General features: G+C 45.6%; 1 protein-coding gene across 1 annotated transcript in view; it reads right to left on the bottom strand.

Moving 5' to 3' along the window:
• Positions 1-23909, bottom strand: part of Sptlc1 (serine palmitoyltransferase long chain base subunit 1) — a 48230-nt gene extending 24321 nt beyond the window's left edge. The window contains exons 1-6 of the mRNA XM_028863788.2: positions 23803-23909; positions 20529-20636; positions 19781-19875; positions 13923-14016; positions 13277-13349; positions 3004-3136 (exon numbers count right to left, since the gene is read on the bottom strand). Of these exons, the coding sequence (XP_028719621.1) occupies positions 3004-3136; positions 13277-13349; positions 13923-14016; positions 19781-19875; positions 20529-20636; positions 23803-23859 (560 nt within the window). The 5' untranslated portion in view covers positions 23860-23909. The remainder of the gene's footprint in view (positions 1-3003; positions 3137-13276; positions 13350-13922; positions 14017-19780; positions 19876-20528; positions 20637-23802) is intronic.
• Positions 23910-24165: the final 256 nt, after the last annotated feature.

The raw sequence follows: 24165 nt of genomic DNA, 5'->3' as shown, positions 1-24165 counted from the left end.
GTCATGGGAGGAGTCACGGGAGGAGTCACGGGAGGAGTCACAGAAGGAGTCATGGGAGGAGTCACGGGAGGAGTTACGGGAGGAGTTATGGGAGGAGTCACGGGAGGAGTCACGGGAGGAGTTACAGGAGGAGTCACGGGAGGAGTTACAGGAGTAGTCACGGGAGGAGTTACGGGAGGAGTCACGGGAGGAGTTACAGGAGGAGTCACGGGAGGAGTTACAGGAGGAGTCACGGGAGGAGTTACAGGAGGAGTCACGGGAGGAGTTATAGGAGGAGTCACGGGAAGAGTCACGGGAGGAGTCACGGGAGGAGTCACGGGAGGAGTTACGGGAGGAGTCACAGAAGGAGTTACGGGAGGAGTCACGGGAGGAGTTACGGGAGGAGTCACGGGAGGAGTCACGGGAGGAGTTACAGGAGGACTCGCAGGAGGAGTTGTGGGAGGACTCACGGGAGGGGTTATGGGAGGACTCGCAGGAGGGGTTATGGGAGGACTCACAGGAGGGGTTGTGGGAGGACTCACAGGAGGAGTTGTGGGAGGACTCGCGGGAGGGGTTGTGGGAGGACTCGCAGGAGGGGTTGTGGGAGGACTCACAGGAGGAGTCAGAACAGCCATTCCAAGGAAAACTAAGGAGCTCTGAGGAAGCTTGGATAAACTTCTCAGTACTCTAACATGGAAACCTGATAAGAGGAAACAAACACACAGAACTCTGAGCTAAAAAAACCCACAGTAAGTGAAATAAAAAATGTGACAGAAGGTATCAACATCAGGAAAGGTCAAATACAAGAGAGCAGTGCTGTGCTCAGGGATAGACTATTCGCACATAGTTATGAAGGGAAACCAACAAGTGCAACCCACAGGTCCAGGAAAGCCAACCGTCATCGCCGGTCAGATGCAACGTGGTCAAGGCTTCCTGGAAGCACTTCACAACCAGGTTCTTAAGAGGTGAAAGAGATTTTCAAGGTGTCCAAATTAGTCTCTGGCAGAATTCGCTACAGAAACTTTAGAGCCAGGACAGAACAGTGCAGGTTTTCAATTAGATGGAGAAACTAAAAATGCAGAAACTTCCAATAAAGAATTCTCTATACAACAAAGCTATCATTTAGAAATGAAGGTGAGAAGCTAGAGAGATGGCTCAGTGATTAAGAGCACTAGCTGCTTTTCTAGAGGACCGGGGTTCAATTCCCAGTGTCCACATGGCCACTCACAACTGTCTGTAACTCCAGTTCCAGGGGATCTGGAACCCTCACACAGACACTCATGCAGGCAAAACACGAGTGCACATAAAATAAAAATAAATTAATTTTTTAAAAAAGGAAAGAAATGAAGGTGAGTTCTCAAAAACCAAATGAACAAACAAAAAGACTGAACTTCTTTTCAGGACTGATCTTTCTTTTGCTGGGTGATGCAGTGATGGTGCATGTCTTTAATACCAGCACTCCAGAGGCAGAGGCAGGTGGGTCTGAGTTTGAGGTCAGCCTGGTCTGCAGAGGGAGTTCTAAAAAAGCCAGGTCTACACAGAGAAACCTTGTCTTGAAAAATCAAAAAGAAGAGAAGAGAAGAGAAGGTGAAGGTGAGGTAGATGATCCCAGACAAGCCAGAGCAGGAAGACTTTACGTCTACCCAGATCTCCTGAAAGAATTCTAACTGGAGTCGTTCTGCATAGGGACAGAGATGCTAACACTGTAAACAATGAGGACAAACCACTCATATCTTCAGTACAATTTAAAAACCAGAACAAAACCCCTGAAATAATAACTATTTAGTAGGATGAGATAGTCAACACAGAAAGATGTAAATATGATACCCCAAAAATGTAAATGGAGATTGGAGAGATGGTTCAGTGGTTAAAGTGTTGGCCTTACGAGTATGAGGACTGGAGTTTGGATTTCCAGAACCCATATAAATGCCACCTGTAAAGAGAGCGTCCCAGAGCAGGTCGGCTAGCAAGATTAGTTGTATCAGTGAGATCTGGGTTTGATTGAGAGGCCCTGTCTCATTAAATAAAGTACAACAACCACCCAGGCTAATTGCAAACATCAATCTTGGGCCTCCACATGTATGTCCACACACAAGCACACACAAAAAAGGGAAAAAGAACATTTACATGGGAGGAATGGATGCAAGGGCAGAGCTTCCTTACTAGTTTATTTTTGTTTAGGGTGCTTAAGTTGCAATCATTTGAAAACAGCTTGTTATAATAAAAAGATGTACTTGAAGCTGCTGACATCATCCACACAGTCAGAGGCTTTCCCCTCACAGTAAACAGCCACACCATGCATCTAGGGAATTCACCTCCGTTTGTAGACTTGCTGTGGGCAGTCAGGGACATCCCCACCTCATGGCTTCTATACCCACTGTAAAAAGATTTTTTAAACTTATTTTATGTGTATGAGTGTTTGTCTGGTCATATATATGTACATGATATGTGTACCTGGTATCTAAGGAAGTCGGAAGAGGGTATCGAATACCTTGGAACTGGAGTTACAGACAGTTGTAAGCTGGTATGTGGGTGCCGAGAACCAACCTGGATCCTCTGCAATAGCAGCCAGTGCTCCTAAGCACTGAGCCGCTGGCCCTGCCTCAGCTTCCTCTATCCTTAACAAGCACCGTGGCAAGATCACAGAGGCCTGGAGAGTGAGAGGGGAGAGTGATGAGGAGCGTGTGACTTGGCCAGACACAGTAAGCAATGTGAGGTTGTGATCATGACTCAGGGCATGCCAGGGCCACAGAGCTGACAGGGAAGGAGATGACAAGCCTCTTTTGGACATCAGAAATAGTCATGGAGCAGGAGACTGACTACTGCACTGTCAAGCATCTTTTGGGTGAGGGTCTCAGAGCTCTTGGCTGGGGAAACCAGTTAAAAAACAAAACAAAACAAAGAACCCCAGAAGACTCCTTCTTCCTTTAGGCAGGTATTTTTCCAAAGCAGGACCTGCTGAGCCCGGCAGCACAGTGCTGTTTCAGAAGGAATCTGGTTAGAAGCGTAGGAGAAGGCACTTACACAAAAACAATATCCCCTCGCTTAGAGTATGCAGGAATCGCACTGGCTATGGTGGAAAATCCATAAGAGTAAATGATGGCTTCTTCGGTCCTCATAAATTTTGCCAGGCGCTCTTCCAAATCCAGATGGACATCTATTTTACAAAAAAGTAAAAATAATTAAACTGTTTTATAATTCTTTTTCCTTTACCAACAAATGAAAAAAAGCACACAGTAGTTTAATTACTGCCTCTTTCACCTTATAGATAAAATGCAACTTTAAAAATATGTATTATTGCTTGTCTGTGTTTGCACCACAGCCCACGTGTGGAGGTCAGAGGGCAATGGTGAGAGCTAGAGCTGGCTGTCTCCATGCTGTGTTTTAGTTCTAGGGTCACACTTGGGTCTCCAGGCTTGGCAGCAAGTGCTTTTACCTACTAGGCCATTTCACCAGCCCCTAAATTAAAAGCAACAACAACAAAACCACACACACACACACACACACACACACACACACTTTACTCACCTTACCCACTTCAACTTCCCTGACCACTTTACTGAGGCTTTACCACTTACACAAACGGCCTTCACAGAGCTTCACACACACTGCAACAAGACACACTAGAACTCAAGTGGCCTCTTCTCTCACAGTTTGCGTTAGCACTCAGGTGTGGCAACTGCCACCCCCAAGTATACCAGGGAACTCACATTCATAGTACCAAGAGACAGAAATGGGGGTCTGTACAGAAGCAGCTTGAGAATGCTGGTCTAACTCCACAGAGCCACAGAGGGTGGGCATAAAGGACTAAAGGGTACAGGAAAAGAAATAGACTAGATTGTCATGGGTGGGGGGCGGGCGCTGGAACAGAAGGAGGAGGGAGGGAATACAAGAGAGAAAGCTAAAACTAAGGGCCACCTGAGGGGTAGTATGGAAACCTAATACAGTAGAAGCTTCCTAAAATATATATGTACATGGAGGTGATCTAAATGAAATCCCCCCAAAATGGAGTAGACAGAGTCCCAACTGGCCATCTCTTGTCACCAAATGAAGCTTCCAGTACCAACTGGGTTATATTTGATTGAGCTGTTGGCCAAAGGGATCCCTGAGAATCCCCAAATAATCCAGGCTGTTGCCAAGACTATAGGTTGTTCTCCACAAACTGAGGACAAGGCCCCATTGCTGAAGACACACCTGCACAGCTCACTGAAGATGAAGAAGTCATCTGTGCCGACACAGAGCCTCCACCCCCATGTTCTAGCATCTTTGGTACAGGAAGCTACTCTGCACGCCACCAAAAGAGAAACATAAATACCAAGCCAGCCACAAACCCTCTGATCTACAATTCTGTCCTGCCTATAAGATCTGCTAGGGCAATGCTAGCACAAAGCACGTGGGAGTCACCAGCACCTGAATGGCCTGAAGGACCGTTCCACCAGATGGAACCCATACCCAACACCGCTGGGGGTCAGGAACCAGACTTTCTGCTGCACTCACAGATCAGTGCCTTACTCAGCCATCATCAGAGAAGTTTCCTCCTACAGCAGATGGGAACACATATAGACAGAGACCCACACGATGGCTATTCTAGGTTGTCAACTTGACTACATCTGGAGTACAATCCAGAAATGGGAGGGCACATCTGTGAGAGACTGCTTTTGCTTGGTTTGAAGTGGGTGAATTCACTTCTAGTCTGGACCTTTGAGGTGGGAAGAGACACCTCTGATCTGGATCTTGAGGTGGGAAGACACACCTTTAATCTGGGCCACACCTTCCACTGGAAACCTTTATAAGGGAATGGGAGAAGGAAGCTTCTGCTTGTTGCCTGCTTGCCCTTGCCTTGCTAGCACATCCATTCCTTCACTGGCATTGGAGCCTGCTTCTTCGGGATTCCAGCATATACTGAAATGAAGACCAGTCAAGACATCCAGTCTTGTGGACTGAGCAACTATTGGATTTTTGGACTTTCTGTTCAGAGCCAGCCATTGTTGGATTAGCTCAACTACAGCCTCTAAATCATTCCAATATATATATATATATATATTCATTCTATAAGTGCCGTCACTCTAGAGAACCCTGCTAATAGAACCCACAACCAGACAACAAGCAGAGAGTCAGAGCTAAATAGGGTGTCTCTATTAAATCAGTCCCCTCAGGGCTCAGGGAACTCCATGGAATAGGAGGCAGAAAGAGTGTAAGAGCCAGAGAGGATGGAGGACACCAAGAAAACAAGGCCCTCGAAATCAACCCGATCAAAGCTCATGTGAACTCAGAGACTAAAGCAGAAAGCACAGGGCCTGAATGGATCTGCACCAGGTTGTCCACATATTACGGCATCCAGTTTAATGTTCTTTCAGGATTCCTGACTGTGCAAATGAGGGAGTCTCTGATTTTTTGTGCCTTCTCTTGGGCTCTTTTCCTTGTTTGTTTGTCTTGTCCAACTCCGATGTGTTAGTTTTTGTTTTTATCTTATTTTATTATTAAATAATAGAGGCCTGTTTTGCTTTGATTTTGGAGATAGGATTTCACTGCATAGCCCTGGCTGTCCTGGAACTCACTCTGTAAGCAGGCTGGCCTCAGACTCACAGACCCACCTGTCTCTGTCTCCTGAGTGCTGGGGTTAAAGAGGCCCGCTGCCTGGTGTCTGCTTGTTTTCTAATGAGAGACAGAAAAGGAGTGGATCCAGATGGGATGGGAAACTGTAATCAGGATATATGACATGAGAAAAGAAAAATTATTTTCAATAAAAGCGGGGAAAAAGAACGCTGGCATAACAGGATAAATTATAATACTGAACTGACATCTAGTCACTGGCATGTTTAGTCAATCATGGCTCCTTAAGGCCTTTCAATTCATAGTCTAAGCAATTAACTCATGCTCAGAAGGAAGGACAATCAGCCTTTGGAGACAGCCTGCCACCAACTGGCTCAGCTTTAGAGCTTTAAAGTCCCTCTAAAATGAGGCATTCTGAGGAAAGAACTGGAAATGTAAGCATCCATTTACCCTTAAGACCACAGTGGGCTCATGCCTGGAGGACCCGATCAGCCACACGCTCCATGCAAGGAGCACTCCAGGACAGGCAGGGGGGTTGGTTCTCCCTGACACTGAGGGAGGAATTAGGGGCAGGGAGGGGAGTAGAGGCAGATTCCAAAGCAGTGGAGGAAGGAGTCAGCGTGTGTCCACTGAGGATACTCTGAGTAATGGCCAGGCAAGCCTTGTCCAAGTGAAGAATGGCAGGGAGTGACAATGGCAGATCCCAGATTAGCTAGATTCCTTAAAAGGCGCTAGACTTGTGAAAATAAACAGCAGATCCCATTTCAAGCAAGTGGTGACACAGCATGCTTCTCCACACTTACTGGTCACAATATCACTGTAAGGAACAAGAATACACTGCCAACTATCACAATCAAATCACAGACTAAATAATTTCCTTACATCAACATTAAATTAATGTGGCTTTCACGGGACTATGCTTAAGTGCATCAGCAAGTCGTAGATCCATGACATTAATCCCACGTAGAGTCTAAGGCAGGTGGCTGCTCAGCTGCTAGAGAAATGTCACTGGGGAAAGGCTTCAGGAAAAAAGTCCAGAAAGAGGAAAGCCATGAGGACTTAACAGCTGGTCATCCCACAAGTTGCTGGCATAGACATATCTTCTTTCCCTTTTCTAGGGTCCCCAGCATCATGGCCTGTGTCTCTGAAGCCCAGGCAAAAGACACCCCTCAACTACAACCCTGCCTCTGGCTGGGAGCCCACCATAACCTTCAGTGTTTAGCTGGTAGGTGGACAGACTAGGCCACCAGACCATGGTTAAAAGCTCTCATTGTGATCTCTGTTTCAGAACACTATAGTCAGTCACACCATACTTTGGAGGCAGATGTAACATTTTTACTAACTCTGAAAGGGATTTCTATCAATTATTATGCAGGTTTCTTAGCTTTCCAGACTCCTGTCACTGGTGAGGGATAAGACTGAAAAACTGGACATACCAGGGCTTGTACCAGGGCTTTAGAGGGAGCCTCTTGGCTAATGGAAACAGCATGTCAGAGCATGCTCATTTGTGTTTACACTGAACCGCCCCCCCCCCCCCACAGCTGCAGGAGAGCATGCTCATCACTGTGTATACTGAACACCACACACATACAGGTATAGCATACTGGGATGGAGAATCTGAGTGATAAATCAATCAATGACCTGCCTAGTCCCCAAAGTTTCTCAAACTGTGGCCTTCCCTCCTACCTAACAATTCTGGTTGGTGTCAGTCTTGCAGAGCAGGTTCTGTGCTGGGTCAACAGGGGTAAGTGCAGAACTCGTTTCTCTTGATGCTAGCTTGTGAGTGAACACCTCCCCACCCAAGGGAGGGAGGCAGCAGGAAAAACCACCAAGGGCTGTTCTGTGACTGCAGATGGCCCTGTCTTCTGTGTGCAGATCCACCCAGGACAGTGAGGCCCCAACTATGCATGGAGTAAAACTCAAGCATTACCTTCCCTAACTCACATCAGCAGACAAGAGGCCAGGACTGGGAGGTCTGTGTCCACCACTCCCTAAAATGTCTGATATTCAATGCACTCCAGCCCTCCGAGAACCTGAGACATGAGGTCTGACCACTGAGCTATCCCACAGCTCAGACTGCAGCCAAGCCTCCAGAGGTTCAAGCTGGGCACCCATAATTGGGTGTACATGCACACAAGCCTGAGACTGTTCCATGCCTCCAATACCTCCTCTGACAAACATGAGTAAGAGCCACACCTTCCTCAAAGGGCTTCTGGGAGGACAATAATTTAACATGAGATGACACTCAGAACAGTGTCCATCTCTGAAAGAGTATTCAATTAAACCAACATCTAGAAAAAAAGCTTTCACTTCAAAAAAGAAAAGTCTGGTTACCGCTTATCTTCCAATGAAGTCACTGATTTACAGTAGTTAAAGTTTATTTTCTATAGGGCCGCTTGTCCGGCCTCATTAACAGCGAGGAAACCGCAAACCTCCTTGGTTGTTTTCCAAAGGAAAGACTAGAAAACAACCAATCTCACAATAGTTCAAATTCAATTTACCATATTTTCTATTAAGAACTTTCTATTTGGGGGTAAATACTATTCTTTTCCCTGTTTTTTTTTTTGGGGGGGGGCAGGTGGTTGAGACAGGGTTTCTCTGTGTAGCCCTGGATATCCTGGAATTAGCTCTGTAGACCAACTCAGAGATCCACCTGCCTCTGCCTCCTGAGTGCTGGGATTAAAGGCGTGCGCCACCACTGCCCAGAATAATAAATACCATTTTTAAAAAAATATTTCTGAGCCGCTGAGACAGCTCAGCAGGCAAAGAAACTTGCTGCTAGGCCTGATGACCTGAGTTTGAGCTCCAGGATGTACATGTGACTGGGCGGAACTGACTCCTGAAAACTGCTTTCTATCTCCACACAGGAGCTGTGGCATATGCCCCTTCTCAAACATAAATAAATGAGTGAAAATTCCCAAAACAGAGGAGACATTAGCTTGACTACTTAGGAGGCTGAGCAAGAAGATCCCAAATTAAGGCCAGCCTGGACAACTTAGTGAGACCCTGCTTTAAAATAAAACTACAAAAAAGGGCTGGGGATATAGTTCAGTGGTACAGCGCTTGCCAAGCATGTGCATGGCCCTGGGTTCAATTCCTAGAAACACAAAAGCATGCACGTACGTGCATAATTCTTCCTAAATTATTAATATAATTGAGTAAAAACAACAGCACTTGTGTATTCAAATGTCATGAAGAATGTCTCACATCCAGGACGCCGTGTTATTCTCACTGAAATACTCTAAGCTATGTGCCTGAGGACTGCTCCCCACATCTACAAAACCACAGTCTCATGATGAAGCAAAGCAGCAGCCAATCTAGGAGTCTGAAGAGCGCATGCTCTTCCTGGCCCCAGCTGCAGCCCGGTTGATTACTCTCACAAAACAGAAGGAAGGCAAGGACATTCACTGCTGAGTCCGTCACATGGTGATGTCTTTTGATTCAGACCGAGACTAAGAAGCCAGCGAGGGTTACGTGTAAGAATGGCTTCCGTGTATGCACACAGGGAAACACTGGAACAAACAGGTACAGCACACCCTCCTGAACACACAGGACCTGACTACCGAGGGAGACTAGATCCTCAGCTCTAAACCACAAAGAAGTGGGTGGGAAACATTTCAATCATGACTTTCTATCTACTTTTAAACCACAATTAACAACACACATTAGCTGTACAAATCAGTGTGTGATTTCTAAACATGATATGCGTGCTGTGGGCTGGGCCCTGGAAGGACTCAGAGTTCAGTTCCCTCTGTCGTACTTCTGGGAGGAAGGCCACATTTACTCTAAAATCTGACAAACTGCAGCTCACTCACCGCTCCACAGTCTTTCTGTATTAATCATCTATTAGATATGTTACCATAAATGGTAAAGAGAGAGAGAGGGAGAGAGAGAATTTAAAAAACCTTATTTTGTATGTGCGTGTGGGTACAGGTGTGCCATGGTGCATCTGTCACGGTCAGAGCATGACTGAAGGGTCAGTTCTCTCTTCCCACCGTGTGTTCTAGGGTCTACCTCAGGCCTTGGGGCTGGGCAGCAGCGCCCTAACACTGAGCCATCTCACAGGCCTAGGGGGATACTTGAGCAAGGAAAGTTACTTCTACTGTAAGAGGTTTATGTTCATTATCTACAAGTTAAGAGAGGATCTCAAAAGGAGAGAGCTTTGAAACCAGATGCCCAAGAGTACAGCAAAGAGGAAAGTATCAAATTAAAAGCACTCTGTGGGTCTAGGGAAAGAAATTAAGCCTTGAGCTGTAGTCAAGTAAACATAACAAGTACAGAGAGGAGGAGGGTGCCCACATCTGCTACAGGGCTCAGTGCAAAGGGTGCCAGCCATGTGTCTGCTCACTCGGGTGATTCAACTGCAGGGCTGTTGCAGAGGTCTGAAATTCAGCCTGAGATGACTCAAGTAGATTGTACTGAATGCTGACTCTAAAGCAGGTCACTATAATCATTCAAGTAGTTGCTTCCAGAATAAGGGGAGACGTCACTCACCTGTCATGTGGCAGCATGGCAGAGAAGACATGCCCCATCCCCCACATCCCAGCCCATCAATGCCTGAGGCAGGTGGGAAAGCTGGCCCTGAGGTCCTAAGAGCGGGAGAGCTGTCCCTGCCCCTCATCAGCTGCAGCACTCTGGGCAACACAGTAGAGCTGGCCCTGAAGGTGTAGGTGTGGGGGAACTGACCCTGAGGACGTGAAAGCAGGAGAATTAGCCCCACCCCTTGCTCATCCTTGCAAGGGGTGAACTAGCCAGGGCAATGCAGAACAGACCCTGGTGGTGAGGACAGGGGACAGCTGGAGGGCTGACCAACCCTGCAACTCCCTAGGCCCAGAAACAGGTTTATGAGTTGGCCTACCCAACATCTACCCCATCTGTGATGTGCTGGAGCATGTGAAGGGACCGGTCCTGCAGACCCAAAGCTGCAGGACCTCCATGACACAGGACAACAACAGGACATCCAAGATGAACTCCAGAGAGGGCCCAGCATTGCTAGTGTGGCAGAAACCAGAGGCCTTGAACCAGACCCATGACTCTTGCTAGTAAAGATATATGGACAAGGGGTTTACTGAGAGACTCACTTGTCATACTGCAGCTTTTGTGACAAGATTGATTTTGTCCTTTTCATTTTCTGTCTTCCTTCTTGCCCTCTTAAATATTATTTTATTTTATTTTGGGGAGTGGTTGCGAGGGCAGAGGGCAGATGTGAAGGGACTGGGAAATTTATGGGATGGATATGCATGATGTGAAAGACACAAAGAATAAATAAAAAATAAAGTTAAAAAGAAAACAGAATAAGGGGAGAACACCCAACCAAACAGAAAAAAACCCTGCTAGAAAAGAGAAAAAGTACGAAGATCACACACGCACACACAGAGGAAACAAGCCGAACAAGGAGTGAACCACCATCACACAACTGTGTAGTCCCACCCCACACCACTGCCCCGCTGCACAGGAGCCTGCAGCCCGGGGCAACTGGACCTTCAGGCGTGCTTTTAGGACACACGGGAGTGACTGGTCTGCAGGGTCGCTGCAAGTATTCACAAAACTGTATATTCGCTCTCTGCCTCTGCTGGTTATTCAGACACCTGAACAATCAAATCCAATTTAAATCTAAAATACACTCGTTTGGGGGCTGGGCACAGTTCAGTGGAGACTTGTGTGTGCCCACACTTCTCACAAGGCTGTGGTTTTTCTCTAGTGTCACAGAAACCCAAACACATTCACATCCACATTAAAGCACAGCCCAGGCCAACTACAAAGCTATTTACATCTGACACCTGCTTGGCAAAGGGAAACGCCATGGTCTCCAGTGGAGTGTTACTGGGTCTATTAACCACACTGCAGGACAGGTCCCACGCCCAGGTGTAACTGGCAAACACAAAACAAATCTGTTTCTGGGGAGGGTGGGGTGGACTTTTGATTTTGTTTTGCTTTGTTCGGGCATTCTGTTGTCTTACTTTTTTTCATTCTTTTTTTGAGAGAAAATGAACATGAACTTGGGTAGAATCTGGGAGGAGTTGGGGGAGGGAACATGATCAAAATATAGTGTATAAAAATAAATTAAAAATTGAAAAAGAAAGCAAGCAAAAATCAGAGCATAGAACAATGTGTAAAACAGTTTTATTTTTGAAAAAATGGGAGAAATATACATGTACAGAAGTCATCCGCACATGCTGAAGAAAAGCCTGTGTCAGGGCCAACAAGAGGACTGATGGCGGCTGGCTTTGTTTCTGGGGGAGATGGTGACTGGGAGGACTGGGTAGGTGGGGTAAGGCCTGGACTCTGCATCTGGACCAGGTTACTCAGTGAGGGGCACTAAGTGAAGAGCATTGAGTACTCAGAGGGAACTGGGCCTTTCTAACTGTATTTTCACAGCTCTGGAGAAATCTATCTCATCTGTCTTCCCAGATTAACTCCTAAGCAGCAGTCAGGGCCACACAAATAAAAACTACTACAGACTCTGAAGAAGAAAGCTTCTTTACTCTAGCAAACTCAGAGAGCAAGCCTCATAAATCAGATGGCAGCCACCAAGTCACAAAAAAGCAGCTTTTCCTGTTTTTTAGCCAAGAAAACAAGTCCCTACCAGTGAAAAGCAAGCAAACCACACCGCTTGCCTTAGACCAGAGGGCAGGGGGAGGCTTGGGTCTGAGCTCAGTCCTCTGATCCTGCTATTTGAGCCTGACTAGGAAGTTGGGACAGCGGGCCTAATTTCAGGGGAGAAATTCATGAACTGTGTGACTGAGGAGGAGGAGGAGGAGGAGGAGGAGGAGGAGGAGGAGGAGGAGGAGGAGGAGGAGGAGGAGGAACTTCCTAAGCATCCCTTCTCTTCTAAAGAGTCAGGAGGATGGGAGGTAAGAATCTCTGAGTTCTAGCTATAGCCTTCTGGGCACCAACCAACTCTCCTCATCTGTTCCAGCATGAATAAGGCAACCACCAAACTAAGAAACAAAGGAAGGGTCTCTTTCATAAAAACATGTTCCCCACTGGGGTTATGACACAGAAAATGCAGAAATGGAAACAAGATAGTCTTCCAAGTCAGAAGGCTATTTCCAAGATTCAGCCCCCGGAACACTTAAAGTCCAGAAGCAAAGGGCACTACACACACACAGTGAGGTCTCTGAAGGCTGAGTTGGGAAGTTCCTGGTAGTTGCTACCTTCCACCACTGAGGACTGAGTGAGCCTGTCCCGGGGTCTCACACACAAAGACACTGGGGACTCTCCACCTCCATTACAGAAAGAAAAAAGCTACAACCACACCCCAGGAAATGTGTTCTCGCCTTTCTCCGTGGTACTCGCTGCCCAGGGCTCTTGGCCCGCCCTGCCTTCTGACCAGGTATGGCCTCTGTTAGCTCATGCCAGTGGGCAGCAGGAAAGTGAGGTATGAGGCCACCCGACCTGTGGGAACGGCACTGTCGCCTGCCCTTTCGTTCCACAACATGGTGACACTAGACACGGATCCCCACATTACTACAGACAGCAAGCCCCCAGCAGCTGGACCTTGCGCCCAACAACTGGCACGCACACCCCGAACAGTCTCTCCTACGCCGTCTGTCAGGACTCCTGCAGGAGAGCCTATCACTGCACATCCTCAGGCCCGACAGTTCTTCCCCTACAGCTCCCACCCACAACAAATGAAAATCAAGAAAGTGCACACACTCAGCTTGATGGGTAAGAATGCTTCCTAAGGAGCTCCAAACTCACACAGATCCTTCAAGGGAGTCTGAAAACGAATGTGACTTACCAAACGTGCCATAAAATCCTCGGGGTCCACAGGTACCCACACCATACTTCTTTAAAGACGCTAAAGCCGCGGCCTTCAGGGAAGCAAACACGCTGATGATTTCCTGTGTGTGATCCTGACGACCCTCGCTATTCTTGGACCTACATGGCCCCTCCCCCTCCCCCTTCTTCCCTGGAACTATGGCAAGTCCAACAAGTCCAGGCAACATGTTCCACTCTCAGACCCATAGTGCTCCTCTTCCCCTCTCTCCCTTCCCCCGCTTTCTGGGAACTACAGCAATTCTAATGGTTTAGGAAACAGACTAGTAAATGAGACACAGACTGGAGCAATGGAGAGGTGACATTTGTCTACTTCTAAAAGCCCAATGACAACTCGGTTTTTCCTGAGGGTGTCTACAAGTCCCAATCCTTCAGGAGCTGGCCAACTTCTGCAGGAAGTTGTTCCCTGACTACTACCCAGGTCTGGCTTCCGGGGTTCTCTGGCTGCCACTCACACTGGGCCCAGCAGACACTCTGCCCTGCATGGGCCAAGTCCAGACTCTGGTTCTGTCAGACACAGTAGCGTCTCGGATGACCCACACCTGTCTTTTACATCATTTCTGCAGCTAGCAGTGTCTTGTTCCACTTCAGAACTATGTGCTACTCACCTTAACCCGAGGGTTGGCCAGCAACCCAAGAAAATTGAAGGAGGCAAAGTTTACACATTCTTTCCCATTCACCACGATGTTGTGGGTTGGAGGGCTGGGGAGAGAGACAGAGTGGTTCACTTCAGGACCCATCTGGGCACAGGAGCAGGCACAGCACAACTACACAGTCATCCCGCCTGCCTTGCTCTCCACCCCTTCCCTTCTTACTTTTTGATAAGTTAGAATGGTGAATTAAAAGTCAACATCTTCCTATCAGGTCTGTTCTTTAATAAGCTCCTTGTACAACTTAAAAAAAAATAAGATGGTAGCGGGTGCTAGGAAGGAGAGCAGATGACTGGGGGTTGGTTCTCAGCACAGAGATGGTGGCTTACACTACTTGTGGCTATAGCACCAGGAGATCTGATGCCCTCTTCTGGCCTTCACAGGCACTGCACACATGTGGTGTTCACATACACACTAAATACATACATTCACCTAGGCAAAAAAAATCATACAAGGCCAAGTGGTGGTGGCGCACGCCTTTAATCCTAGCACTCGGGAGGCAGAGGCAGGTGGATCTTTGTGAGTTCGACGCCAGCCTGGGCTACAGAGCGAGATCCAGGAAAGGCGCAAAGCTACACAGAGAAACCCTGTCTTGGGAGAAAAAAAAAAAAACATACTAATAAATTAAGAATAATTCTAAATTTTTTTTAAAAAGATAAAGGAATGATAAATCTTTGATTTTATAACTTAAGACAGCAGCTAAATAAAATGTCTAAAAACTAGAATAAAACAATCAGGGAAGAAACATAAAATGATCAAGATCAAAGGCAAGAACAGGGAAAGTGAGTTGTGATCTTAGAAAAGATTTTTTTTAAAATGTAACCTACAGCAACCCACTGAAATAACAACTCATTTCTAAGTTAATGCTCAGATGCTCTTTGAAAGAATTCCCCCACGCCCTCTCGTCACCCTCATAAAAGAGTAAGAGTGGCCGGCTATTCAGGAGCCAGATGTGCTGAGACGGGAGAGGCTCGTGGGGAGACACGCACGGAGCCCTTTGCTGATGTGAGGCGGCAACACAACGTGACAGGATAGACAGTGCGATCAAACTGCTGTCCGAGTGAGGAAGAGGACTGTGTCCTGGAGCTGTGGCTTCAGGTACGCTGCTGGCTGGCTGCGTCTGTGCTGAGCCAGAAAGGACTGGCACACTGCTCTCAGAGGCACTATTTATTTCTTTTTCAACAGAACTGGTAACTCATGAGAAAAGAGGTACAGAATTCTGGAAAGCTAGAGAAGGACAACCTGAAATCAATTCACAGTATTAACATATAAAATGCAAGAAGACTCAGCACTTGGGAGGCAGAGGCAGGAGGAACTCTGTGAATTATTGGATGTTAGCCTGGTCTATATAGTGATTTCCAGGCAAGCCTGGGCTACAGAGAGATCCTGTCTTAAGAAAACAAAACAAAAGAAAAAAACCCCACAGAAATATGAAAGAGCACATGAGCACACAGAGAGTAGGGAAAAGTTAAGAGCACAGTGAGCAGATGTTCCAGAAGGAAGGGGTGAGGAAAGATAAAACCAAGTAGAGACACATGGCAGATGGGGAGGTGGTCACCTCTGTCACTCATTTGTCAGCCAAGCAGACAGGAAATGTCTGAGATGAAATATCTGAGCAACAATAAAATGCTTGATGCAATGGATGAAAGACACCCTGAAATAAAGCAAACCTTTGCTTTATTATAAAATACTAAAAATATGTTATAATGTTCAGTACTATAAAACAGTGGTATTTTCTTTTTATTTTGGAACAGGGCCTCACTTTGTAGCTCACAATAGTCTCAAATTTACTATATAGCTCAGGCTGCCCTTGAGTTCCTGAACCTCTTCCTGTCTCTGCCTTCCAAGTGCTATGATTGGCTACAGCTCTGAGCCACCACATCCAGCAACACTGTGTCTTCTAATATACAATATGGGCAAACTATTTGCAACAGCCTAAAAGACACAAAGCAAATCTCAGCAAGGACACAAGAATTGTTCAGAAATGAAAACACTTTCCAACAACAAAGCGATGAATCACTAAAAAGACAGTTCAAGCAAAGCAATGTTCTTGGTTTAAGAAAGAAAAAAAAATTAAAAATCAAAATGAAAAATTGGGAATACACAGGTATCAGAAGCATGTTTTAAGGGCTGGTGATGGCTCAGTGGTCAAGGTGCTTACCACAAAGCCTGATGACCTGAGTCCAGTCCCTGGGACTGACTCCTGAAAGCTGTCCTCTGACCTCCACAGGCATGCTGTGGCATGCACGCAGATACACACATACATAAAACGTAATAAAAATATTGTTTCAAAGTGTCTAACTCTTTTTATAGCACACATTAAAAGCAGGGGCTACAGCTGGACAGACCTTAGGAAGAACTTACATCCCTGAACAGAGATCATTACCCCTTATCTACACTTCCGAAAGCTTTAAAGCAACACAACTCTTTAGGTGCTAACCCATCCTAAGCAGAGAGGAGGTGGCAGTGCTGTGCCTTTCCCAGGCCACAGCACAGTGCTCTCTTATGTGAGAAGTAAACACAGTGTCTTTCAAAATCTACAAAATTCTGAATGTCTGCTCCTAAGATATCAGAAAAAAAGACCAAATAACTACTAGAAAAAGTAAACATGTATGACTGAGTTCAACTAAATTAGTGAATTATAAAAATGCAAAAAGAAGGCAAATCCCAAGTATGACTCAATTTACTAAACATAGATGCAGAAATGACCCTGGATAAAGTTCAGCATGGATATTTAAACTCTCAAAACCAAGATCAGAAGGAGATAGAATTGATAAGACTCTTCATCTGAAATATGTAGATAACAAGGAGGACAATGGAGGCATTCTCTTTAAGAACAGAAACCAAAGCTGCTTAGTATTTTCTTACTGCCCAACTTATCACAAAAGGCCACACTGTTGTACTGAGGCCACTTACATAAACAAAAACAGTCACACCATCACCTGCAAGGCCCTGCATCACCTCATATACAGACAGACTCCAGACTCATGAAACTACTGAACTGTCGGTGGGGATGATCTACAATGTGTAATAAAACACAGGCAGGCAGAGACCAAGGGAACCTGGCATGCTGACAGCCGCAGAGTAGAGTATAGACCAACAGCTAGCAGGCCACACTCCAGTTTCTTCCAGTGTCAAAGTGGAGAAACCATATGCAAAGGTGAATTCCAGTCACTTTTTCTTTTCTTCTTTTGGTTTTTCTCTATGTACCCCTGGATTTCTTTTGGATTTCTCTATGTACCCCTGGATTTCTTTTGGATTTCTCTATGTACCCCTGGATTTCTTTTGGATTTCTATGTACCCTTGGATTTCTCTATGTACCCCTGGATTTCTTTTGGATTTCTCTATGTACCCCTGGCTGTCCTGGAACTCGCTCTATAGACCAGGCTGGCCTAGAACCCACAGAGATCCATCTGCCTCTGTTCCCAGAGCGCTGGGATTAAAAGCAGCACCATCACCATCCAGAATTCCAGACTCTAAGGAACTTAAAAGACACTCTAAAACCGACAGAAGCAAATAAAGAACAGAGTCTCAGCCACCTCAGGGAGGGAGGGGTCATACAGCACGGATGGCCCGAGGGACTGAGCTTAGTAAAATGAGCTAGACACAAACCACACTTTGCATCATTTCTTTCATATGAGATACCAAGACTAGCCTAGTCTGCACAGAGGGTAGATGAACACTGTCAGGGACGTCCCTGGGCAGGGACAGGGGCAGGAAGGAAAAGGCTTGGGATTTACTTTAGGAGGGAAGAAAATGTTCTAGAATTAGATAGTGGTAATAGTGGCACACAGCTCTACAAATACAATAAAACTTACTTATTTTAATTGAATATTTTAAAAGAATTAATTTTATGCTATGTGGATGCTCAGTAAAGCTTGTTTTCAAAGAATAAAACTAACATAAGTAACACTTTCATGTCACACAGTATGGAAGCAAACAGTATTACATCGGCAGCAGTAAGACTCAGTTTATCAACATCAAAAAAACCATGCTCAAGACAAGGTCCTAGATCAGTGGGACAATGTCTGTCTAGCACACATGGCCCAGATTCCATTCCAAGCACCACAACTATTGGTAAAATCACCAATAGTGATTTTTTATAGTGATAGGCTGGGGATATGGCTCAGCAGTGAACAGCCGACTGCTCCATTATGAAGACCAGAGTCCAGATCCCAGCATCCTTGTTGGGCGGCTTACAAATGCCTGCCACTTTAGCTCCAAGGGACCCAAAAACCTCTTCTGGCCTCCACAGGCACCCCCCCCCCCACTTTTGCACATTCTCTCTCTTTCAAACTGAAAAACTTTAAAACTAACTACTGTGTTGCCTCTTCCTAGTTCTCTACCACTGAGCTACAAAAACAGCTCATTTGTTATTATTATTGTTTTAAATATTTTTTGGAGACAGGCTGCTTTGAACTCACTCTATAGCTTAGGCAGAGCTTGAACTTGAGATGTACCTAACTCAGCCTCCTGAATAGCTGGAATTCCTACACCACCAGGCCTGGACTCTTGTAGCTTTTGTAAACAATGTACATAATGCTTTTGGTTTTAATAAAAATTGTTGAAAAAAAAAAGAATGGATAGTGAGGATCAGCAGAGTATAGGAGTGTGAAATAAACACAAACTTAAGCATACAACATATTTCAGACTCTCAGGAGTCTGTCTGTATTCTAATAACATAAAGGAGAAAATTTTAAAAAGGCCTAGAACAGTCAAGTGCCTATAACCCTAGTGCTGGGCTGGGCTCAGACAGGAGGATCACTGGGTCAGGCAGCCTAGCCAAACACCAGTGACAGTGTTACATGCAGGAGACATGGTCTCAAGAGAGTAAGGCAAAGAGCTGCAGGGAAAGACACTCAACCATTGGCCTCCAAACATTTGCATATGTGAACACTGAGTGTGTGTACCTTACCTGCTTACCCACTTGGGGAGAGACAGAGAGAGGAAGAAGAAAAAGGAGAGGGAGAGGAAAGCAGGGGCCAATATTTTCAAGCCCACAGATAAGATTATAAGGCTACTCTGAGCAGCAGGAGTGGGACAGAGGGTTCTAGAGGAAAAAAGAAAAGAAACCTAACGGCTAACATGACTGAACAATGGAGATGTAGAGTCCTGGAGGAAGAGACAGTGGACTGCAAACTACCACAGAGAACCGAAAAGTAAACTAAGGATGACGTTTAACTCTAGAAAAAAGAAAAGTATATGAGAAAGGAAGTGTAGTCACACGTATGGGCCTCTTTAATGGCCAGAGTCAGAGAACTGAAGCAGTTTACAATCTGCAGACACGTGATATTGCAATTAACAAGGAAGGGAGGAACAAGGCTGGTGCATGCAGCTGAGCTGGGTGCACAGGGGCACTTCGTGCTCTTGAGGCTAGCCCAGGTGCTGAGGCACAGTCGAGGGCCACAGCAGGCCAGCGTACCCGCTCTAGAGCACCTTTTCCTAATCTAGGCAAAGACCTGATAGAGGATGCTGCAGTCCTGGGAACAGCGGGGACAGCTGTGTTTAGAGGCAGTCTGTAGTCCGACCACCCAACAAAAAATAAAAACTCACAGCAAGGGGAATCAAGAAACAACAGAGCGCAAGTTAGGGGAAGAAAGATTTGTTTTTAAGGAAAAACAAGAAGATAAGCTGCAATGCCCAAATCAGAGTTTAAAAGATTCCCAGACCATCCCTTGAAGAAAATTCTACATTGAAAAGTACAGTGGTTTCTCAAAGAAATGTCTTCATTCAACAAGGGAACACCACACTTCACACGCTTGGCAACAGAACCAAAGCCAGGTCAAGCCCTTCAAACAGTGAGCCAAGCAAGTCACCCGGAAACGATGTTGTAGTTGAGGGCAGGATGGTTTTTCGAGACAGGAGGGACGAGGGGTTCTGGCTGCCACTCTTCAATCAGTTCTTCCTTTTCCTACAGAAGAAAGGAAGTTACAGTGTGGCGCAACACAAGTCACCTCACACCATCTCTGCTGATCCGAACTGCAGCGCTATGCACAGCGCACCACAGAACGCCCTGCCAGCTGTTGTGGACCTCGAACCCCTGCCAGCTGTTGTGGAGAACAAAGGCCGTCCTTCTTGAGTTCTGAGGACTTACCACCATCACCTCTTTCCTTATTACAGCTCATACCTTTTTTTTTTTTCATGCAGTTTTGGGTAACTTGACAATCTAAAAATCTCATTTCAATGCTTGGGATTTCTTCCATCTTCCCACACATAACACATCAAAATTCTCCTTGAGATGTGGGTATTTCCAACCATGAATCCCCTTTCTGAAGACCACATGGAGACCCCTCCTTAGGCCTCAGGGACAACTCACACAACCTGTGTGTAGACACTGGAGTCCAGCAGCTGCTCAGGCGCCCCAGAAACCATCTACTTGGGGCTGCTATCTCCTCCAGGGTGGCTTTATCCAATTTTCCTCAAATTCTGTCCACTCTGATGTTCTGTACTCCCTGCTCTCCTTACATTCAACATTTTAACACACTGCAGAGTACAGTTTCGTTCCACTTTAGAAAGACGATGGAGCTGCCACATACCTTGAATAAAACAAGTATCATTTCTTACCTTGGCTGTAAGATCAGACCGCTCCTGCAACTTGTAGGTTTTAGAGAAAACCAGTCTGATTATCCAAAGTATTAGAATTCCTTCCAGAATAAGATGGTATGCTGGAGCCTGCGAGGAAGCAAAGCAAAGAAGGAAAAGAAACCAAAGAAGTCACTTCAAAGGTTGCAGGGAAACTGAGCCCACCCCAGCACTGCCTCTCCTGACGTCACACTATCACTACACACACCTGCTGCCAGGGCTTCCTTAATGGCTCCACGAGCCTTCCCACCTCAACAACTGGCAGTCACTCCACCACATGAGAAACCCCTAATGCTTCAACCTTGAAACCTTTCACTAAGGACAATGGAAAGAGGTAAGATGACACAGAACCCCAACACTTAAAACATCTCTATCTTATCTTTCAGATAATTTACACTTTTATTGGCAGGAAATGACTAAGAAAACAGCACACACCTAAACACACCCTCTATCACCTCTGCCCACCCATGGATAGTTTAAAAAACTATGTGGAAACCAGCTTCCACAATAAGTCAAGTTTTGCACCTTACTATATTTTCAGTCCCCTGCTAAATCTCCTTAGATCTTAGACAATGCAGTGTGGTTGGCAGTAACAAATACTTAAAGGAAATTGAAAGGAAATTGATTCTTTCCTATCATGTTACCCAAAGGATGCCAACCTGTCTCATGTTGATAGGCACAAAAATCTTTATTTTTATTTAATTTTTTTTATTAATTTATTTTTGTTTTATATATATGGGTATTCTGTCTGCATGTATGTCTGTCTACCACATGTCTTCCTGACACCTGCAGAGACCAGAAGATTCCCCTGGAACTGGTTACAAATGGCTGTGAGCCACCATATGGTTGCTGGGAATTGAATCTAGACCCTCTAGATGAGCTGTAAGTGCTCTTAAATGTTGAGCCATCTTAGTAAGATGGACTCTTGCTATTCTACTGTCTTGTCTTCTACAGTTTCAGGATAAAGGCATGGTTGAGTTTACATAGAAGAATCTAGACACCATAACTCTTCAGTCAGTCAGTGTCAGGATACTCTATTCCACAGGGTTACCACCAGAAAAGTCATTTAAAACAGGCATGTTAAACTGGGTGTGGTGGTGCACGCCTTTAATTCCAGTACTTGGGAAGCACAGGCAGGCAGATCTTTTGAGTTTAATGTCAGGATGCTCTACGTAGTTGGGCCCTATCTCAAACAATCCAACAACAACCAAAGAAACAAAACACAAACCCAGGCCTTTTTTTGTTTGGATTTTGTTTTTGAGGCAGGTCTCACTATGTAGCCATAGCTGTCCTGGAACTTGTTATGCAGACCAGAAGTGTTGGGACTAAAGGAGTGACCCACCATACCTAGCAACCCCAGGCCTTTAAAAGTTAGGCAGTTAGGCATGATGGTGTATGCCTGAAATTCCAGGAGCATCTGAAGTTCAAGGTGAGCCCAGGCTACACAGTGAGACTTTATTTATCTCAAAATAAAGACAAGTACTTACAAACTTAAATACAAAAACATATTAATAATGAGGCAAAAATAAGGGATGGTATTTCATCACAGCTAAAAAACAAACACCACACCAGACTACAGAGACTGGAAAACTGTTGACAAATTCACATATGAATTTTCCTGTCAATGTGAAAATACCTTTAAAACTACACAGATCTCTCTCTCTCTCTCTCTCTCTCTCTCTCTCTCTCTCTCTCTCTCTCACACACACACACACACACACACACACACACACACGCACATGGACCTTTATTTTTCAGGTATACTATATAAACCTCAAATTCTACAAAATACACAGAAACTGAGAACAATAGAAATCTCTATTCAAGATGACTTAAAATTTATGCTGACCCCTCTTAAACATAATTAAATTAGGAGTAAGTCCAGATAACCTTGATTTTCTCAATAATTGGACGATAGCAGGCAAACATCTGTTCAACTCAACAAATAGGCAACCCATAAAGAAATTACCCTAAGATGAAAAATTACTAGTCTACAGAATTATTCAAATAATCATAAATACCAGTTTTATTTTTTCTCTCTCCCTAGGAAATGTGATGCACAAAAAATTCTTGAAAGTCTGTGTTGGTCCCCTTTGGGGAGTAAGAAGTCACACTGTAAAACAGAAAATTACTAATTTCTTAAAAAAAAAATTCAATTTTAGTGACTCAGTAGCTATAACTAGCCTAATACTGGACCTCGATATAGAACAGGAAAATCAAGTATGCTCTTTCTCAAATATTATTCATGAAGAAATTCCAAGTAAACTGAACTTGGTGGTGCATGCCTTAATCCCAGCACTTGGGAGGCCAAGGCAGGTGGATCTCTGAGTTCAAGGCCACCCTGGTCTACAAAGTGAGTTCCAGGACAGCAAGGACTATACTGAGAAACCTTGTCTAGAAAAACCAAAACAAACAAACAAACAAATGAAAAATTCCAGATAGCTCTTGTAATGGAGCATTGTCATTACCCATAAGCAGCAACTTTTGATAACGTTATCAAATGAAGTGAAACCCACTGCTAACTAACATGAGCCCTCTGTGCACCGGGATTTATCTGCTTGCTCACAACACGATCTCCAGGCTTCAGATCTGTGTGGTCCAATACATAGCCACTAGTCATATATGGCCACCGACATTCACATTAAAGTGCAATTACAAATTCATTGTCATTGCCTATTATCACGTGGCGTTAGCGACTGTCGTATTGAAGAGTCCCTGAGATAGAAGACACATAAGTTCTGAAGGACGTAGCAGAGAAGCTCAGTTGTTCAATAAAGCAGCATTCTCCCAAGACTGACATTTGGATTTCATATTTTCTTAAAAAAACAAAACCACCCTAACCCTTCAACTATTCTTTAAAAATCCTTCAAAACGTTATACGTTTATAACATAGAAATTGTGGGCAAAAGAATGGCTACTCAATTTTCATAAATTCCCAATTACTCTGTTTTTCTACACCACTCTCCCCCGCCATGGGCAAAGTTGACTATTTATGAGAAGGCATTCGTCCCACCTATAGCCGCCCACTCCCACAAACCCGGTCTCGCCGTCAGTTCCAACTGTGGCTTTGAGGACTTGCGTGTCCCCGGCACCCCTCCCTAGTGCTGCTTTCCGGAGTCCTGCCCGACTCCAGGAGGCCAGGACAGCCGAGGCTCCGTCTCCCGTGCGCCCCGGGAACAGGAAGCACCGCGGAGCCTGGGCTCGGGTCGCTAGGCCCTGCCCGGGGGCTCACAGGAGGATCGGGCGATGGACGCACCTCATACAGCGCCTGCACCATCTCCACCAGCACCCACTGCTCCGCCACTGTCGCCATGGTCAGCCACCCGGCTTCCGGCAGGCGGGTCACAGGGCGTCAAATAGAGCGCGGCGCGGACTAGTGACGTCACGAAGCCTCGGGGGCGGGGCCGGGAGTTGCGCATCCGCTCCTCACGTGTGTTGGTTTTTCGTGGACGGGTGGTGAAGACGCTTGATCGGAGCTCCTGAGATTTGAACAGGGTCCTGCTGTGCACTTTGTGTTGAGAGAATCAGTACGTGGCCTTTGTTCTTGACGGTCGGCTGTACGCAGGGTTATTAAGATGAACGAAATCTGCCCGGGCGAGGTGGCGCACGCCTTTAACCC

The sequence above is a fragment of the Peromyscus leucopus genome, chromosome 5, assembly GCF_004664715.2.
Source record: "Peromyscus leucopus breed LL Stock chromosome 5, UCI_PerLeu_2.1, whole genome shotgun sequence".
NCBI lineage: Eukaryota > Metazoa > Chordata > Mammalia > Rodentia > Cricetidae > Peromyscus > Peromyscus leucopus.
Note: the sequence above shows the minus strand (reverse complement) of the source record. Positions and strands in the feature narration are given on the sequence as shown.